General features: G+C 43.9%; 1 protein-coding gene across 1 annotated transcript; it reads right to left on the bottom strand.

Moving 5' to 3' along the window:
- Positions 1–305: 305 nt before the first annotated feature.
- Gpkow (G-patch domain and KOW motifs) lies at positions 306–14,633 on the bottom strand. The gene is made up of 11 exons (XM_075957204.1): positions 14,420–14,633; positions 13,203–13,363; positions 12,975–13,099; positions 10,077–10,186; positions 8,587–8,800; positions 5,286–5,418; positions 4,539–4,677; positions 4,212–4,335; positions 4,051–4,120; positions 2,733–2,818; positions 306–2,650 (listed from the first exon to the last, which is right to left on the bottom strand). Exons 1-11 carry the CDS (start codon positions 14,587–14,589, stop codon positions 2,516–2,518), a joined length of 1,467 nt encoding a protein of 488 aa, XP_075813319.1. The 5' UTR covers positions 14,590–14,633; the 3' UTR covers positions 306–2,515.
- Between the last annotated feature and the right edge of the window lie 6,435 nt (positions 14,634–21,068).

Raw genomic sequence — 21,068 nt, 5'->3', positions numbered from 1 at the left:
GGGGGTCTACAGTGAATTCCAGGACAGGTTCCAAAGCAACACAGAGAAACACTGCCTCAAAAAACCCAAAACATCCCAGCACTCGGGAGGCAGAGGCAGGCGGATCTCTGTGAGTTCGAGACCAGCCTGGTCTACTGAGCTAGTTCCAGGACAGGCTCCAAAGCCACAGAGAAACCCTGTCTCGAAAAACCAAAAAAAAAAAAAAAAAAGAAAAACCCAAAACAAAAAAAAGGGAAGAAGAAAAAAGAGAAGAGATGAAGGAGAATAAAGAAAGGAAAGAGAAAAAAAAATACAGACCAATTTTTTGATGAACACAGATGCAAAAATTCTTAACAAAATGCTTACAAACTGAATTCAGGTATACACTGAGAAGATTACACATTATAACCAAATGGGCTTCATCCTAGAAAGGCAACATTGTTACAACATACATAAACCAATAAATGGAATACAAACAAACTCAAGGACAGAAATTACATTAATTATTTAAACTGATGTTTAAAACACATTGCACAAGTTCGACAAGTTTTTGTGATAAAAGCTCTGGAGACTGTAGGAACAGATGGAAAACACCTCAAAATAATAAAGGTTATATACCAACATGTTATTATAGCCAACATTATATTAAATGGAGACATACTGAGCATTTCCTCTAAAATCAGGAATGAGATAAGGAAAGTTGCCCACTCTCTTCTACCTGTTTTCTACAGTGTCAAAGTCTTAGCTGTAGCAATTAGACAAGAGACATAAAAGGGGTAATAGGAAGGGGAAAAGCCACACTCTCTTTTCTGAGACCCACTATGTAGCCCTATGGAACTTGCTATGTAGACCAGGTGGCCTCACACTCATGGAGATCTGCCTGACTATGCCTACTGAGTGCTAGGATCAGAGCTGTGTGCCACCACACCCAGCCCATTTCCCGTTTTTAAGTTTTTGAAGAGTCTTTTGATAAAGCTCAGACTGTCCTAGAACTCATGGAAATCTTCCTGTCTCGGCTCTCAAGTGTTAGATTACAGGTATGGGCTACCAACCACACTTGGTGACTCACATCATTTTTATGTTTGTTCATTTTGGCCAGAGAGTTCAGTTTGCCTTTGTTCAACAGAGTCAGCAATTTCTCTTTTCCTGGTGGTACTGGGGATGGAACCCAAGGCTTTACATATGTTAGGCACATACACCAACACTAAGCCCCATCCCTAGTCCCAATTATCTTATCATTCTGTTCTGGGGTGTTTTGAGTCTTTTCAATGTATGCCATAGGCATTTAGGTATTCTTATCTGTGGCCCAGATCTAAGTCAAATACCATTTATTGCATGAATGACTTAAGCTTCAAATATGATTTAGAAGCAATAGTGTCTAATACTCTGACTTCTCTTGTTGATTTTTATCTTACACCATTAAGCAGGAAAAAGGTTCAGGATTCTCAACAATAACCTTTTAAAAAAAATATAGTTACCTAGGGCAAGCAGAGAAACTGCATGAGTCAGAAATAGCTTTTAACCTGCAAGCTAATAATTTAGGACTAAAAGTGACTAGCTTCTTTGGAAATTAGAAGTAACCCATCCCATCTGTGGGCATAAGTCTCCATGTCTCTTCAGTGCATCATCACCTCAGTGACATTCCTGGAGGTCTGCCCTGGATCAAGGATAACGGATGTCCTACTAGAGTTCTCAGCGGGAGCAGCAGTTTTCCCTTACTCAGACAAACTACCAGAAATAAAGTGTGAGGAGGAAAGGTCTAATTTGGTTCACAGTTTTGGAGGTTCTAAGTCATGGCCTAAGCAATCTCTAGCAGGCCGTTAGCTTTCAAAGGTCAAAAATAAGTGCTACTAGCATCATCCTGGGCAAGAATCCTTTAACATATGGATATATGGGCTAGAGAGATGGCTCAGTGGTTAAGAGTGCTTGCTGCTCTTTCAAAGGACCCAAGTTTGGTTCCTTGCATGTAGCTTCAGTTCCCAGGGGACTTAACACTAATGGTCTCTGAAAGCATCTGTACTCATAATCGCACACTCTCACACAGGCACAACACATAATATAACTAAAAATACAATAAACCTTAAAAAAGAAAGATATGGGTCTTTGAAAGCCATTCAAGATCCAAACTCAGGAAGCTGTTCTGAGATGTAGCACTGGAGATTCTATAGTGTTTGTGTGAGGACAGATCTCATCATTTCTATGCTCCAAGAGGGAACTCTGTATTGGATAGGTAATTTAACTTGTCCTGCACCCTGAGCAGGGAAATGAGGCTAAGAAATGAAGTAGCTCCACCTCAGTCATCTGAGTTCCCACCTGAATTCACAGCTCACATACTGGTTTTGATGTCATCTTCCCACTTTTTAAAATGGGTTTTATTATATTCTAAATTTTGGTAAATAGTCTGGTCTATCAACTCACACCTCTGTTCTTGCACCTCAAAGGAGGATAGAACAATTGTCTCCTATCTTCTCCATGGCATCCATTGCAGATTGCAACACAACTAGTGACAGCCTGGGGGATGACAGTGGTCCACATGTCAGTCTTCATCCGAGTTACTGGGACCCATGTACTGGCAGATAGCATCATAGTGGAGCTCTACAACCTGGTTCTCTCTCCCAAGTTGCACCAAAGCTTGACTCTGCACGCTGTCCCGACTCAGAAGAAGTCCCACCTGAGGAGGAATGGGGAGAGTCAGCAAGGGCAGCCCAGATCCTCAGTGATCTCCAGAGTCATTTCCAGGTGTGGGGACTCACCTTTCCAGCATGTGGTCCCAGCACCACCATCACACGGTGACCCTCTCCCTTGGGAATCAGGGTTTCCAGCATGTTTTCTGTCACGCCTACAGATGAGGTAGAAAGAAATGAGATCGCCGGGCGGTGGTGGCGCACGCCTTTAATCCCAACACTTGGGAGGCAGAGGCAGGCAGATCTCTGTGAGTTCGAGACCAGCCTGGTCTACAAAAGCTAGTTCCAGGACAGGCTCCAAAACCACTGAGAAACCCTGTCTCGACAAACCAAAAAGAAAAAAAGAAAGAAAAAGAAATGAGATCCACAGCAAGGGCCAGCCTGGCCAGATCTTGTCAGAAAGGCCTTTGCTAATATTTATTAGAGCTATTCCCTACTCGCAGATAGGGTTTCTCTGTGTAGACTTGGCTGTCTGGGAACTCAGAGTTCTACCCGCTTCTGCCTGAGCGCTAGGATTAAAGGTGTGTGCTACCATCGCCTGGCTGACAGAGCTACTCTTACATCTTGTTGATATAGAGTCCCACTCTACCCATTTCACAGGTAGTCCACAGAAATAACCACCGTACAGGAGCATTTTCCTACAAAAACTATTTACTGGGCATGTTCTCAACCTGCCCTGCAGCGTGAGCCTACTATGTACTTCTTTCTGTAAAGGCAATAGTTTTGAGAGGGACAAATAGTCATTTTAATGTTAATCTGACATGGAAAATACACAGGACTTAGGTAATTCCTCCCAAGAAGTATGCGCTCTGAAGAGGATGCTGGACCTTGCAAAGAAACTGACCAAGGGTTTCTCTGTGTAACAGTCCCAGTTGTCCTGGAACTCACTTTGTGTAGAGCAGATGGGTCTCAGACTCAAAGATCTGCTTGCCTCTGCCTCCCCAAATGCTGGGATTAAAGGTGTGCACCACCACCGCCTGGCTGGCTCTCCTTTTCTTTTTAAAACAAGATCTTACCCAGGTTGGCCTTAAACTTGTAGGAATCCTGCCTCAGTCTCCTAAGTACTAGAATGGAGCCTTCCTTTCTTTCTTCTTAAAAATTTATTTTAGATTTATTTTACAGGCATGAGTATTTTAGTTGCATGTATGTCTACGACTCCATGTGTGTGTCTGTTACTCGCTAATGTCAGAAGAGGGCATCATATCCTCTAAAACTGGAGTTACAGACAGTTGTGAGCTGTCATATGGGTGCTTGGAATTGAACCTCTGTTTTCTGGAAGAGCAGCCAGTGCTCTTAACCACTGAGCCACCTCTCTAGCCCCTGAACAAACCTTTTCTTTATCATCCTCTAGGATGGGAACATCCCAGGTATAGTGATTCAGATTTACCTTCTAGAACTCGGCCTTCATCTGTCCGACACACACAAGTATCTGGGCTCGGGACATCTTCAATTGTCATCTAGAGAGATGAATGAGGAGGAAGTAAGATGTTAGAAAGTTAAAGGGCCCAGTACCTGGGTGAGGAAGGGGACAGGTTGTGGGGTTCATACCTTGGTGTTGTAATACCGGCCACCCTTGTGCAGTTTGTCAATGAACCTCACACGTAAGTCCCTGTGTAACCAGTGCTTGTTCTTAGTGGTTGTTTTCTCACTCTTTGCCACAGGTCCATCCTGTCTGTAGAGAAAGCCATCACCTGGCTTAGCTTTTTCTTCAGCCATGTTGAAGGCAACCTATCTTTAAAGGACATGCTGTAAAACCTACCCCACTGCTGCTCCCAGTTCCTTCTATGCCCTGCCTTGCCTTGGAAGTTCTCCCTGACTGCTTGAGCCTCCCCATACCTTGCCTTCTTCTGCAAGCCCAGAGACCCAGGCTCCTACCGGTCTGGAGGGTGTTTCCGCTTCCTCTCTGAATCCTTCTGCCTCCTCTTTGAGTCCTCCTGATTCTCGAGGGCCTTCAATGACAAGGCTGTTCCAGTTGTTCTGTTCTGCTGCTCTGTGCAAGTTTTGCTCACATGGCCTGTCAAGGGGGTATAGGGACATCAAGGAGAAAGTTTTACTGGCATTTCTTCTCAAGGGCTAGTGTTCTCCTGCCAAAGGCCCCATTCCCTATCCACTTCCTTCAGGAAGCTCCTCTCAACCAGCCAGCCCACAGCAAAGACACAGCAAAGTCAACTGCCTAGTGTTAATGACAGAGTGGAAGACCTGCAGGGACTTCTAAGCTGCCCCCCACAACCATTACTGTTCTGTTTGCCTCTCCTTTGCGCACACCCTAAGCGTCCCGAGTCTCATATTTAGCAAAAGAAAGGATCATCACTCTTAAGACACAAGGACCTCCTGGTTTCCATGCCCATTTCTTGCTGCTTAGAGTGGATGAGGTCATCAACCCTTTCTCAAACTGAACAAACTAGGCTGGGGATATGGCTCCATGGGAAGAGTCCACTCAGTACTGTAAAAACTGTGGGTTCTATTCTTAGCACCACCAAACAAAAATTAAATGAACTATTTTTGTCCCTTCTCATGCTTGGCCTCTGATTGGAAGTCCCACACTACTCTTCTTCCATCCATATCCGGAGAGAGCCTGCCTGTTCCCATGCTTCCCCGAGTTTCCAGCTGTAAGAGTCTCACCTGGCTGTGAGGTATGGCTATCAAACTCCTGCTGGGAAACAGGCCGTAGGCAATACTCACTAACAGTCACAATGCGGTTGCCTACTGCCAGCCGAACCATGGCCCGCACATTGTCAGGATCAAGGCCTTCTACCTAAGGTGGGAGGTAGGGATAAGGCAGGGGGTAAATCGACTACAGCTGCTAGGTCTAAAATGTCTAGCCCTTACCTCCAAATGGTCTGAGCTCTCTGTGTCTGTCTTACCTTGCTGTGACTTGTTCATCTGTTTGGTTTGTTTTTGGATAGAGGCTCTCACTATGTAGCCCTGGCTGACCCATAACTCAAATCCACCAGTGTCTGAGTGCTCAGATTAAAGGTGTATACCACTATGTTCAACTGGAGGCCGTGGCCTTAGATGCCTAAGACCAAGCATGCTTCCTTTCTACTAAACTATGATTCCTAAGAAGTGGGACTAGGCATATGTTCCTGTCTCCCTTAGCAAAATGTAAAACAAAGACTTCTTTGTGTGTATATGTGGTGTGTGGAGGACAGACGTTCACATGAGGTGTCTTCCTTGAATGCCCATCACTTTTTTTTGAGACTATGTAACTAAGCCCTGGATGGCCTTGAACTTACTATATTAGCAGGCTGGCTTCAAAGTTCTACAATCTGCTTGTCTTTGTCTTTTAAGTGCTGGTTAAAGGTATAAACCACCTTACTCCTTTGAAATTTCTAATTTATATGTGTGTGTATTTTGCCTGCATGTATGTGTCTGTACACCATGTCATGTGTGTGCCTGGTGTCTGCTGAGCCTAGAAGAGGGTGCAGGATCCTATGGAACTGGAGTTATAGACAGTTGTGAGCTGCCTTGTGGGTGCTCGGAATTGAACCAGGGTCCTCTGGAAGAGGAGCCAGTGCTCTTAATGGCTAAGCCATATCTCCAGTCTCCCAATCAATCTCTCTCTCTCTCTCTCTCTCTTTCTCTCTCTCTCTCTCTCTCTCTCTCTCTCTCTCTCTCTCTCTCTCTCTCTCTCTCTCTCTGAGACAGTGAACCTAGAGCTCATTGACTCAGCTAGGCTGGCTGGCCAATGAGCTCGAGATCCACCTAGAGTCTCTACTTCCCAGCTTTGGGTTATAGAGGCATGTGTGCCTGGCTTTTGTGTGGATCCAAACTCATGTCCTCATACTTGCATGAGAGTCAGTCACTTTACATACTGAGACATCTCCCCGCCTCTCACTTTTTTTCAAGATAGGTTCCAGGCTAGACTAGTACTTAAGTTTCAAGGACATTGTAGGATACATCTCCCTTTTGGTTGAGAACCGAGGCTCAAAAAGGCCCAGCAAATTGTTCTGGAGTACCTACCGAAGTAGTGAACCAGGCAGGCCTGCAAGAGTAGGACTTACAGGGCTGAAGGTGATAGCTCAGCAGTTGGGACAAGTCTAACTCTTGCAGAGGATCTGAGCTCAGTCCCCAGAATCCATGCTGGGTGGCTCACAATCACTTGTTGATCCAGATCTACGGGCAACCCAATATTGAGCATGTGTCCTCACCTATCCAAACCCACATACATACACTTGTTTTTGTTGTTGTTTTGAGATAAGAGGTCACTATGTAATCTTGACTGGCCTGGAACTCACCATGTAGACCAGGCTAGCCTCATATTCATAAAGATCTGCCAGCCTCTGCCTCCTGGGTGTTAGGACTAAAGGCATATACTACTATGCCTGGCTACACATTAACATAATTTAAGAAACAGTGCCATGAAGAGTTTTAGATTGAGCGAGTTCCTTCCATTCTCACTTCCTGGCCATTTTGGTGACTGCTCTTGGTTGGGGGCTGCCCTGAACATAAGATAGAAAGATGATGGCCACAAAGACAGCAAGGTCTCGGAGACAATCAACTCTTGCTTCCAATTTGTTATGAAAAGTGAAAAGCAGATGCTAGGATACAAGGACACTCTGAAGATGATCAAACGGGGCAAAGCAACATCGCTTATTCTCACCACCACCTGCCAGCTTTGAGGCAATCTGAAATAGAATACTATGCCAAAACTAGTGGCAGTAACACTGAATTGGACATAGCAAGTGGAAAGTACAACAGAGTATTCTGCTGGCTAGGTCATTCTGGTATTATTAGAAGCATGCCAAAAGAGACTGGTGAAAAGTAAACCAGAAAAGCTCTTTTTAAATAAAACTACCAGAGCTCGTTTTATTGCTATATGCGTGTGTGTAACCCTCCCACAGATCCTGCTCTACTCTTTCAAATTCCTGGCCTCATTTTTACTAATTGTTTATATATCTCCATCCCTAAATATAACCTGCTCAGTCCATATAATGCTACCTGTGTTTTCAGGGCTATTTGGCATTTAACTTTCCTCGGTTGCCTGTAGTTCTTTGTGTGGGGCTGAGGTCTCATGGGTTTTTCTCCATCTAGTCTGGCATGCTTATTGATGCCATCCTTGTTCAGCTCGTGCTTGGTGAGATTTTATGGATGTAGCTTCTGATTGTTGCTAGGATACAGCAATCTTTTTTTTTTGTCCCCTCCCACTTTTGGCTAGGATACAGCAATCTTATAGCAAAGTCCTCCTTGATCCTTTGGTCTTACTTTCTGCCCCCATTTCTGCAATGTTTCATGAACTTTAGGTGCAGCAATGTTTTGTAGATGTAGCTATTGGGACTGGGCTCCACAACTCTGTATTTTGACTGGTTGTGGTTTATTTATTTATTTTAAATATTTATTTATTATGTATACAATATTCTGCCTGCGTGTATTCCTACAGGCCAGAAGAGGGCACCAGACCTCATTACAGATGGCTGTGAGCCACCATGTGGTTGCCGGGAATTGAACTCAGGAAGAGCAGGCAATGCTCTTAACCACTGAGCCATCTCTCCAGCCCCTGGTTTATTTATTTTTGTAAAAGGGTCTTGTTTGCATCCTAGGTTGGCCTTGAACTCTTGGAAATTCTTCTGCCTCAGTCTCCTAAGTGCTAGTATAATAGGTATGTTCCACTATGGCCTGCTTCTTTCTCGTGGTTTTATTTTTTTCCTGTTAGGTACTTCTTACTATTGACCCAGACCTCTATGCCTTTAAATTTTTTATTTTAGTTTAGAAAGTTACTAGGCTGCTTTTGGACTTACTATGTAACCCAGGCAGGTCTTGAATTTGTCATCTCCCTGCCTCAGTTCCTGGAGTATTGGGATTACAAGCATGTACGACACTGGCTTGACTGGCAGCCTTTCTATCCACAATTCTTCCTCACTTGGGCCCTCAATGCAATCTTCCCTTCTACCTGAATGGCTTCAGGGATATGTTGGTTTCTTACCTTCCCGTAGAGGCCCCGGTAAGGGCCAGAAAGGACCACAACTGCTCCTCCAGGAATCAACCCTTGAGGTTGCCCTTCCTTATCCTTCTCTCGATCCCCATCTGGTCTTGGTGGGTGGTGAGAGCCAGTGGAGGCTAAGGCCTGGGCCTCCATCAGATTGGCACCTAGCCCTAAGCCTTTGGGCCTTAGAGAGTTGACTCGGGGCTTCACTACTCTGCAGAAAGAACACAGGCTTATGGGAGTACAAGTCTTCAACACTTTCCTGCCAGTGTCCAAACACACCCCAGAAATACTTAGTTTTAATTTTTGTATTTATGTGTGTATGTTTGTGTACCATGACACACATGTGAAAATCAGAGGACAACTTGTGAAGTCTATTCTCTTTCTACCATGTGAGGCTGAGGTTGTCAGGTTTACCTTACCAATCCCACAGCTATATTTACAATTTTTTTTTGAGACAGGGTTTCTCTGTGGTTTTGGAGCCTGTCCTGGAACTAGCTCTTGTAGACCAGGCTGGCTTCGAACTCACAGAGATCCACCCGCTTCTGCCACCCAAGTGCTGGGATTAAAGGCATGCGCCACCATCGCCCAACCTCCACAGCTTTATTTAGATTACCCTTTTTGATATCACATTAGAACTTTCTGAGCTATAAAAATGCCAGCTTTTCTTTTTTGGTGTTAGGGGCTGAATCCAAGGCCTCAAAGTATGACAAGCATACTGAGGTGCACTCTTAGAACCCCAAAATAGCAATTGCATTTGGTTCAAGTGAATTAACTTGTTGGGCATACTAGCTATTATATCTTACCTACAAGTGCCAAGTTAGGTTTGTATAAACAAATATAGCATTATCTCCATAGAAGAAACCACGTGATATGTATACAGAGCAAGGGGAACAGTTCAGAAACAGTTCCATACAGTCTTATTTGACTACCAAATGACTTAGGAATTCTTTGGGATTTACATCTGTGAAGGGATTCTGTTTTTCAGTCCTAGGTATGGAACTCAGGGCCTTTTACATGCCAGGCAAGCCTCTATCATGGAGCTATACACAAGCCCAACAAAGGGATTACAACTCTATGAAGTAAGAGTAAACATGTTTAATTTCTGTTTTCTAGGGACTAAGGTCTGCCATGTGCACTTCATGAGTATAATTTCATTTAGCTCTTGCAACAAACCTGTGAAGGCAGCACTATCGCCTGCATTTTTCAGATGAGCAAACTGATCCACAAAGAGGAAACTTTATGTAAGTGGGATCTTTCTTACTGTTTTGAAGGCAACCCTGAGGTCATTTGATTATTGATTTATTCTGTTGCAACAACAAACTTGAACCTAGGTTCTGTGGAAACCAGAGTTTGAAACAGTAGTGGGCAACTATTGAACTGGTGAGGGCAATAATGATCTCCCTCACCACCTGGAAGGTTCTAGATTAAACCTAACCACAGGATCTTGTTCATACCCACTGTCCACCCCTACCCCCCACCGAACTCACTGACTGAAAGTATTGCCGATGCCTTTGCCAGGTTTCCATCCCATGCCCCGCAACATGGCCAGCCCGTAGGCCTCCACAGGGACTGCCTCATAGTCAGCTTCCTCTGGCACCTATTGGTCAGGCAGGAAAAGGAAGTCAGGCTTTGTTTGTGATGGGCTGTTTGCAGTGTATTTTCTGCCATTCATGAGATGACTTCCTACACCTCTGGCCCTTGAACATCACGTGTGTGCCTGGTTTCAGTGCAGGTCAGAAGAGAACACTTGATGCCCTAGAACTGGAGGTATAGGTGTATGGGACTTCAACCCAGAATTTCTACAAAAGCAACAGGTGCTCTTAACTTCTGAGCCATTGCTCTAGTACCCCTTATCCCCCAGTTGTTTTTTTGGGGGGGGGTGGTTTTTTTTTTAATGGTTTGAGACAGGATCTCCTTGTGTATCTCTGGCTGTCCTGGAACTCTCTATGTTGACCAGACCAAGCTGGCCCCTAACTCACAGAGATCAACCTGTCTCTGTCTCCCGAGTGCTGGGATTAAAGATACATACCACCACACCCAGCTCTCAACAAATATTTAAAAGAATCTATTATAGAGGCTGGAGAAAGAGCTCAGCGGTTAAGAGCCATGCTGCACATACTTACATGTAGGAAACATTTATGCACATGAACTAAAAATAAATATTAATTCCTTAAAACTTTTTAAAGGAACTATTTTGTGCAAAGTGCTATTTTAGGTGCTGAGGATAAGGAACTAATAAAATGGAAAACCTCTTTTGGGGCTTATGTTCTAGTTGTCAAGACATTACAATAAATCAATCACGAAAACATGATATATCAGGTGGTGATACAGTTTATAAAGAAAAACAAAGCAGTAATGTGCACAGTGGCACTGTCCAGTATCCTAACTATGTTTGAGACAAGGAGGGAATGTGGTTTAAAGCCAAGAATCTGATACCAGCCTGGTAACACGGTAAAACCCTATCTCAGAAACAAAAACAAAAAATTGGGTAAGGGAATAGAAAGAGAGAAGAGTGCCACTGACAGTTAATCAAAGATTAAATAGGAGAAGGAGTGAGGCTAGGGCGAAGGGTGCTCTGCTCTGAACAGACACAGCTGTAAAAAGTAAAGGTCTACAGGGCCTGGAGGCACAGGCCCCAGGGGAGGAGGGAGCAGATTTCTGCGAGCTCAAGGCCAGCCAGAACTCCACACTGAGACCCTGTTCCCCCCCCCCCCCCCAAAAAAAACCAAGCGGGGTCTGGAGAAATGGCTCAGAGGCTAAGAGCACTGACTGCTGTTCCGGGGGACCCGGGTTCATTCCCAGCACCCACATGACAGCTTACTGCTGTCTGTAACTCCTGTTCCAGGGGATTCAACATCCTCATACATACTTGCTGGCAAAATGCCAATGTACATTAAACAAACAAACAAACAAACAAGGGAACTGGAGAGATGGCTCAGGGGTTAAGAGTACTGGCTGCTCTTCCAGAGGGCCCAGGTCAGTTCCCAGCATCCATATGGCAGCTCACAGTTACCATGGATACAGAGTATCTAAAGAAGTGGGGACGCAGGGACAGGGGACTATGATGGACACAAAGCCTGATAGAGGTGGAGATGCGAAAACCAGAAGTCCAGGGTCATGCTTGGCGACAGAATGAATTCAAGGCCATCTTGAACTACACAAAACTGTCTCAAAAAGAAGAAACCCAAAGAATATCTGAAGACTAGTGATAATGGTTCAGGTGAAAGAAAGGGTGTATTACAAAAAAATTATGAATAAAAGCTAAAAGGCTGAGCTCAAAAATGTTATTGAATAATAAAGCTTTATCTTTTACAGCTACCCCATACACTGCAAGTTGCCTCAGATCAACACATAACACACTGATTGAACACCACAAGTGTGCTTTTAATGGGCTGTTGCTGCCATTAAAAATACGCACACTAGGCCAGGTGGTGGCACACACCTCTAATCCCAGCACTAGGGAGGCGGAGGCAGGTGGATCTCTGTAAATTCGAGGCCAACCTGGTCTACAGAGTGAGTTCCAGGACAGGCTCCAAAGCTACAGGAAAACCCTGTCTCGAAAAACAAAACAAAACAACACAAACAAACAAAAAACCCCAAAATGCTCACACCGATCTTTCTTTCCTTGTCAGATTCTAACCTTCCAGGCGTCACTGCTGCCACTCCTCTGCCTGGACTATGATCCTTGCTTCCTTCCTTACCTTCACTTATTAGTCATACTTGGTCATGGAAAACAGAGGGATCCTATTACAACCCTTGTCTGTTGAGGATTTTCCCACAGCTCTCAGTTCATTCACAGAAAAGACAACTCCTCCCTGTGGCTCAGAAGGCCCTTTTTCATCTGCCCCCCCCCCCACCTTTATCTATGGCCTGACCCCTCATTCATTCCAATCCAGTCACACTAGCTTCCTTAGTGTTCTTTAAGTACTACAGGTTAAAAAAGAACAAAGAAGCTGGGCAGTGGTGGCACACACCTTTAATCCCAGCACTCGGGTGGCAGAGGCAGGCAGATCTCTCAGTTCGAGGCCAACCTGGTCTACAGAGCTAGTTCCAGGACAGGCTCCATAGGTACAGAGAAACCCTGTCTCAAAAAACAACAACAACAAACAAAGCAACAAAAAAGAACAAAGAAAGAAAAAAAGGGAAACAAACAAATGTGGTTCTAAAGAGTGTGTAGTACCTTGACGGAAGCACTTTTTAAAAACACTATCTATTTGTTACACTGCTAATAGGGTGGAAAGAAGAAAGGCTAATCAGCAAGGCTTTGGGACGGACAGACAGACGGACAGATGGACGGACACACACACACACCCTGCGATGTTTCAAGAGGCTAGGCAGACAGGGTAGAGGGAATGATGCAGGAAGGAGGCAAAGGGGCAGCTCACTGTCTCAGCCTGAGGTTCGCTGTCTGTTCCTTCCCCACTGGGACTGCATCCTTTCTGGATCATAGGGATGGTAAGTGTGGGATCAACACCTGCATTCTCCCTCTCCTCCAGGGACTTCTTGGATTCTAAGGAAGAATGGGAGGGATCAATGAGGCCATACTCTCTCCTTCCAACTTCCCCCTCTTCTATCTGCATTGGGGCAGAGCAAAGTGGGAAGGTTTCACTTACCCTCAATGAGCTCCTTCACAGCCAGGGACAGCACACCATCTGACATCAACTCAGTCCTAGTTTCTGAGGATGGCTTAGGGCTCTTGGACTGTGGTTGCCTGCGAGAGCCATTCTGGATCAATGGAATGACCAGTTCCTTGGGGGCTTCTGGAGGGTTCACACTGATGTGGGGAGAGAGAGAAAAGGTTGGGAAAGCAGAAATATCAACCCAGTCCTATGAACCACGTTCCACGGGTTACTTTTCACAGGTCCCCGCCCCCCACGCACATTTCTTTTTTAACACTATCTCACTATGCAGCCCAGGATGGTCTTACAAACTCAGTACACCTGTGCAGCCCCCTAGTGCTGGAATTACAAGCGTGCATCATCTCTCCTTGTGTCCCCAGCTTTCGATGTGACTTGTGGAAATCATTCCTAGGTTCTCAACCACAACGACCTACAGATTCTCCCCAGTTCCAGGCTAGCAAACTGCTTTCCAGACAGCTGTCTTCCCTTTGGAATTCCAGATCAGTTTCTTTTTTTTTAAAAAAAATATTTTTTATAATTTATTTAACTTTATTTTATGTACATTGGTGTGACGGTGTTAGATCCTCTGGAACTGGAGTTACAGACAGTTGTTAGCTGTCATGTGGGTGCTGGGAATCGAACCTAGGTCCTCTGGAAGAGCAGTCAGTGCTCTTAACCACTGAGCCATCTCTCCAGCCCCAGAACAGTTTCTTAATTATGCCTCCCAAAACCTGATTTTGCCTTGTTCTCCAAATCGGAAAAGCTCCCAAATAGTTCAGACTATCATTCTCCCTTCTTTCCCTTTCTCCGAACGCACATGTCCTCAAGTCCCAACGACTTCTTGAGAATATATACCTCTGCCTCTGGCCATCGCCCATTTCACCCCCCTCTCTAACAAACCTCCTCCTTCTTGCCCTTAAATTATTAAATTTAATAATAATTAAACTAAATTTTATTTTTCTTTCTGCTTTTTTGTTTTTGAGATAGGCTCTCATATTGCCCAGGCCAGCGTTCAAATCTCGAGCCTCCTGCATCAGCCCCCCACGTGTTGTCATTATAGGCGTTTGCCGCCACTTCTAGATGCTTCCATAAATTTCTTACGGCTGTGTTTGAGGCTTTCCAAGTCACTGTCACCAAGACAACTCATATTCTGGCCTTCCGCTTACGTCCACCGCACTGAAATGCAAAACGTGAAAGACTCGGTGTTTTACCTCTGCAGCTCCCTCCCTTCCACAGTCTTTAAGAAATCTTTCTCCTCTGAGGCCCGTCCTTCGCCGACTCCTGGGTCTGCCAGTCGCCTCCGGGCAGAGGTGCGAGTGAAACCGAAAGAAATCGGAGCCGCTGAAGGGACAGCCGGCCGTGCACTTTCTGGGTCCGCCATCTTGTCCCAATTCCCAGGCTAGCACGCTGCTTGCTGGGAAGTTTAGTTTAAGCTCAATACACTAGGGGCCCGCCAAGGAGCAAAAGAACAACCTATCCCACAATGCAATGCTTCTAGGCCGGCCTTGAAGCCGTGGGAAAAAAACGATCCTGCGTTTAAACGCCTAACGTCATAGGAACGCGCCGCGCCAAACCTTCTGGGAAATGTAGTTCTCAGTGTAGTTCTTGTTAGAGGATCGATTCGGTCCTTGTGAGATTTTCAAATCTTTGTAAGGCAGTTTTAGGGCATCGGATACCCACTTTCAAACTCCGCAGGCACCATGCACACACGTGATTCACATACATAAATGCAGGCAAAATGCTTATATACACAAAATAAATAGATCTTGTTTGACAAATACATATGAGCATCCAAAATATATACCTTACTGATGTAGGAAGTGTCATAAGGAGAAAACACAGGACTGTGTCAGGGATGTGGTTCAATTTGCAGTGATGGTAATTAAACCTTGGGCCTCGCCTAGGCAAACACTGTACCACTAAACTATATTTAATTTTTCTTTTTAAAAAAATTTATTTATTTATTATGTATACAATATTATTCTGTCTGTGTGTATGTCTGCAGGCCAGAAGAGGGCACCAGACCTCATTACAGATGGTTGTGAACCACCATGTGGTTGCCGGGAATTGAACTCAGGACCTTTGGAAGAGCAGGCAATGCTCTTAACCACTGAGCCATTTCTCCAGCCCATATATTTAATTTCTTTTCTCTTTTTTTCTCCTCCTTTTTTTCCTTTTCCCATCTTCTTATACTTTCTTGTCAAATGTCTTTAGAGCACATGCTTTCCTTTTTTTTTTTTTGATTTATTTTGTCTTTCGAGATAGGGTGCCGGGCGGTGGTGGCGCACGCCTTTAATCCCAGCACTTGGGAGGCAGAGGCAGGCGGATCTTTGTGAGTTCGAGACCAGCCTGGTCTACAAGAGCTAGTTCCAGGACAGGCTCCAAAACCACAGAGAAACCCTGTCTCGAAAAAACAAAAAAAAAAAAAATAGGGTTTCTGTGTAGCCCTGGCTATCCCGGAACCCGCTTGGTAGTCTAAACTGGCCTCAAACACAGATTTATCTGTCTCTGCCTCCCGAGTGCTGGGATTAAAAGCCTGCGCCACTATGTCAGGCTTATTTCTTTTTATTTTATGTGCATTGGTGTTCTTCCTGGACGTATCACTGTGTGACAGTGTAAGAGCTCTTGGAACTGGAGCTACAAAGGAGGAGGTCTAAGGCAAACTCTATGTAAGCTGCCATGTGGATGCTGGAAATTGAACCTGGGTCCTCTGGAAGAGGAGCCAGTGCTCTTAACCATGGCACCACCTCTCCAGACCTGGAGCACATGCTTTCTATGTTGCAGTTTTCTGACCCTTTTGAGTTTTTGGATGAAGCAGTGTCTTCTGATCTTTGCCACAAAGGACAGGGAACCTTCCAGGCTGGAGCCTCTTTACCTGGGTGCCCTCTCCCCCTCCCTCTTTCTCTCCCCCTCCCTTCCTCCCTCTCTCTCCTTCCTTCCTTTCTCTCTCTCTCTTTAGTTCTCTCTCTTTCTTCCTCCTTTATTTCTCTCTCTCTCTCTCTCTCTCTCTCTCTCTCTCTCTCTCTCTCTCTCTTTCTTCTTGGCAGTACTGTTGTTACAAGTTCAGCCTTAACAATAGGTGGTGCTTGGTGGGGGTGTTTCAGAATATCTAGTCTTTGAAATTCCTCCCTCCCCTTTTTTAGACAGGGTCTCATTATGAGTGGCCTAGAACTCACAGACATTTGCCTGTTTCTGCCTCCCAAGTGCAGGGATTAAAGGAATGTGCCACCACACCAGCCACCATATATTTTTGATCTAAATAATACTGATATTTTCCATAACAGTATTATAAACTATCAAAAACCTGAGGTTAACATTTGTGTAATGCTGTTTCTTTTTAATCACTGAGTCACACCTCTAGCTTTGGGTGCAATTCTGTTCACTGAACTATTGTCCTTTTCCCCTTCCAGTCTAGTATCTCATACACTGCAATATAATTGTATGCCTCCTTCGTCTTCTGCAATCCATGATAGCCTTGTCTTTACTGACTTTTGACAAGTATAGCTCAGTAGCTCCAGGACAGGCTCCAAAGCTACAGAGAAACCCTGTCTCGAAAAACAAAAGCAAAAACCAGAGAGAGAGAGAGAGAGAGAGAAGTTATTTTGAAGAAAATAATGTCAATATGGGTTGAATGATGACTTTTCACAATTAGACTGAGGTTATGAGTTTGGGACAATAATTTCAGAGATGGGGCTAGGGAGATGGCTCAGCAGTTAAGAGCACTTACTGCTCTTGAAGAGGACTTGGATTCAGTTCCCAGAACCCACATACTGGCTCACAACCATGCTAACTACTTCTAGGAAATCCATGGTCCTCTTCTTACCTCCATGGGCACCAGACACATGCATGGTGCAACTGCATACCACTCATATGTATAAAATTAAATTAAAAAAGAATTTCAGAGATGATGCACCCTCTGATTATGAATCAGAGTTATGACAATGTTAATATTTTTTATTAATTTTTTTCTGAATTTTTTTAAAAAATTGACACCTGGGTCTCATTTAACTCAGGCTGACCTTGAATTAATTATATATCTGAGGCTTGCCTTGAAATCCTGATTCTCCTGCCTCCACCACCCAAATACTAAGACTATAGGCATGCAACACCAGGTCTGAATCCTGCATTTTTTGGTTGTTAATTAGCTTGCTTTATTTATTTATTTATTTGCCCAGCATTGCAAACATACATTCTCTAAGTATGTACAATTATATAACAACTGAAACAACAATTAAATAAATCAACCTTACTAAAAAGGTCTTGCTCTGATCTTAGTCTTAGAAATAATCATTTTTTTAAAAAGACAATTTCTTTCTATGTATCAGGACTGCCCTGAAACTCACTTTGTAGACCAGGCTGGCTTCAAACTCACAGAGATTAGCCTGCCTCTGCCTCCCAAGTGCTGGGATTAAAGACGTCTGTCACCATACCTGGCTCATAATCACTTTTTTTTTACACAGAAAAATTCAGTATTTTTATTTAAGTTAGTCATTCAGGGTGGTGGTTGAATAAGAATGGCCCCCATAGGCTTGTAGATTTGAATGCTTAGTCGTCAGGGAGTGACACTACTTGAGAGGGACTAGGCGATGTGTCCTTGTTGGATAGGCGTGTACTTGTTGGAGGAAGTGTGCCACTGGGGGTGGGCTTTGGGGTTTCAAATGCTTAAGTCACATTCAATTGCTCTCTCTTCTTGCTGTCTTCCTATCTGGATGCGATACTCTCAGCTATTTCTCCAGCACTGTATCTGCCTGCATGTTGCTATGCTTCCTGCCCTGGTGACCATGGACTAAACTTCTGAAACTATAAGCAAGACCTAGTTAAATGCATTCATTTAGTAGGTGTTGCCATGGTCATGGCGCCTCTTCATAGCAATATAAAACTGATCAAGACATTTAGCAATATTAAAATATGTTTTCAGCAGTACAGAGCAAACATATCAAAGCCTCACTATGGTCAGATAGCCAGAGAAAATAAAATAAAGAAGAAGTGTGATCCTAATTAGTCTTATCAATAAAATATTGAGATGATCTAATCTAATGTAAAAGACTGTGTCAGATTAAAATGAAGATTCTTGTAGACCAGGTACATACCATACCTATTGTGAATAATGAAAAATTTGAGACTTTTTTCTGGTGCATAGGTTATTGGCATTTGAAAGTGTCAGGGTCCAGCCTTGACAGGGTTCACATGTTCCAGGGTAGGGGTGTGAGGATTAGAAATATTAGTCAGGAGGAACAGAGATACCGAAAGAAAAGGAACAGAGATACAGAATAGAACTTGGAGGGCTGGATTTGTCAGCATTTATTTTCCATACATTTATAGACCCCAATCCAAAAGGTGGGGGTGAAAAAGGCGAAAGACTGCTTCAACATGATACAAAGAACAAACAGAGGAATTACCTCTTCAATACCTGAAACATCAAGCAACTATATCCCAAATTAAGCATTCTATTGCTTAGGCAGGACATACACCTTAGACCAAGCATCCTCCGGGCAGCCACCGCTTGAGTCACACTTTCTGTCATATCCTTGAAGGAGCAGGAATAGGCTTGAATTCTTTGACCTGTAGTCAAGGTAGAATGGACCCACTTCTGTGGGCCCCCACAGAAAAGCTTAATTCAGCGCTAACTAGATGACTTAATGGGTAAGAGTGTCTGCTGTCAAGCCTGGAGATCTGAGTTCAATCCACAGAACCTATATAGTGAAAAGATGGGACTGGAAAGATGGCTCAGGGGTTAAGAACATTAACAACTCTTCCAGAGGACCTAAGTTCAATTCCCAACAACCACATGGTGGCTCAAAGCTATCTAAAATGGGAACTGATGCCCTCTTCTGGCATGTAGGTATGTATACATGCAGATAGAGCACCATATACACAAAATAAAGAAATCTTTAAAAAAAGAAAAGATCAACCTGACTGTCACTAGCTGTCTTCTGAACTAGCTGTCTTCTGAACTAGCTGTCTTCTGACAGACAGCCAGGCATACAAGTGCTACAGGATGGAATACACACACTCACCCACATACATGCAAACACGAAACAAATTAATAAAGTAAAAAAAACATGAAAAACAACTTTTATCTAGTTATATGTAAAGTAAGAAACAAAGAGAATAAAATAGAAAAATATCCATAAAGTTACAGGTCAAAGGACTTTTCTGACCACAAATCTTCAGTGTGGCTCAACTCTTTAGGTGCTTCCATTGCACCCTGCATTTAATTAGGGTTGCTTGTGAGGACAGGAGTGGTTTACTTGAGCAAGGGCAACTTAAGGTAGCGACACTACTGAGGAATGTAACACCCATTCCCCTTCCAACAATTAATTGCCTATAGTTCCCAAGGAAGGATGGGGCCTACTATGCTTCCTCCACATCTATGATGGGTTATTAACATTTTCAGTCTTGTGCATGTGAGTTCATGAGTACTGCAGTCATGTCATGTCCAAAAGACAATGTTACACCACATCCTCCCCATCCTTCAAGATCTTCCATTCTTCCATGATGTTTCCACAATGATGTTCCATGTCTGTGTGTGTGCATCCCATTTAGGATTGAATTTTCAACAGTCACTTAATCTCATCACTTTGACTTGCTTGAATCTCTGCATTCACCACTGCCCACTGAGTTCAAGACCAGCCTGGTCTACATAGAGAGTTCCAGGACAGTGAGGATTGCATAGAGAAGCCCATGTCAACAAATAAATAAACAAAAATAAGCATATATATTTAATAAGTAGTTTGACAACATATCCATTCAGTAAAAACAACAGTGATTGGTTTCCCACCCCTCAAGATCTATGTTCCCTGCAGATAGAAACAATTACTTAGCAGTGGGATTTTTGTTTAATAACTTATGAACTATGGGAGCAGAATTAGCCATGAATGCAGAGTACTTCTCTTCAAACTCTTTTTTGTTTGGTTTGGTTTTTTTAGACAGGGTTTCTTTGTAGCTTTCGAGCCTGTCCTGGAACTAGCTTTTGTAGACACAGTGAGTGCCAGGACAACCAAGGCTACACAGAGAAACCCTGTCTTGAAAAACCAACCAACCAACCAACAAAAAAGAAAGAAAGAAAGAGGGAGGGAAAGAGAAAAGAAAAGAAAACCCCCTCACAAGTGTGCACCAGCACCAGGGTTTTAGTCGATTCCGGATATAGTCAAGCTGACAACCATCAAGAGTGGCCATCACACAGGCAATCAGATACTCTCTTCTGGCCTCCCTCCCAGGCCCCAGGCATATACACAAGTAGTGCACAGACATACAAGGAGCAAAACAACCATACACATAATATGTTTTTTTTTTTTGAAGACAGGGTTTCTCTGTGTAGCCCTGGCTGTCCTGGAACTAATTCTGTAGACCAGACTGGTCTTGAACTCAGAGATCTGCCTCCCAAATGCTGGGTTTAAAGGCATGCACCACCACCCAGCTTGTTTCAGTTCTTTTTTTTTTTTTTCGAGACAGGGTATCTCTGTAACTTTTGGAGCTTGTTCTGGAACTCACTCTGTAGACTAGGCTAGCCTCTGTCTTACTGAGATCTGCCTGCCTCTGCCTCCTGAGTGCTGGGATTAAAGGGGTGCGCTACCACTGCCTGGCTTTGTTTCAGTTCTTAAATAATATTAGTGGGGTTTGGAGAGATAGCTCAGAGGTTAAGAGCACTGGCAGCTCTTCTAGAGGTCCTAAATTCAATTCCCAGCAACCACATCTAAAATGAGGTCTGGTGCCCTCTTCTGGCATGCAGGCAGAACACTGTATCCCTAACACATTGAGAAATCTTTAAAATATATTAGTGACAGGTTCAGAAAGATGGTTCAGTTACATGTTTCCAAGCCTAAGCAACTGAGTTTGACCCCTCGAACCAGCATGGTG

This window comes from Microtus pennsylvanicus, chromosome X, assembly GCF_037038515.1.
Source record: "Microtus pennsylvanicus isolate mMicPen1 chromosome X, mMicPen1.hap1, whole genome shotgun sequence".
NCBI classification, from domain to species: domain Eukaryota; kingdom Metazoa; phylum Chordata; class Mammalia; order Rodentia; family Cricetidae; genus Microtus; species Microtus pennsylvanicus.
The sequence above is the reverse complement of the archived record's forward strand: the minus strand, read 5'-3'. Positions and strand labels throughout refer to the sequence as shown.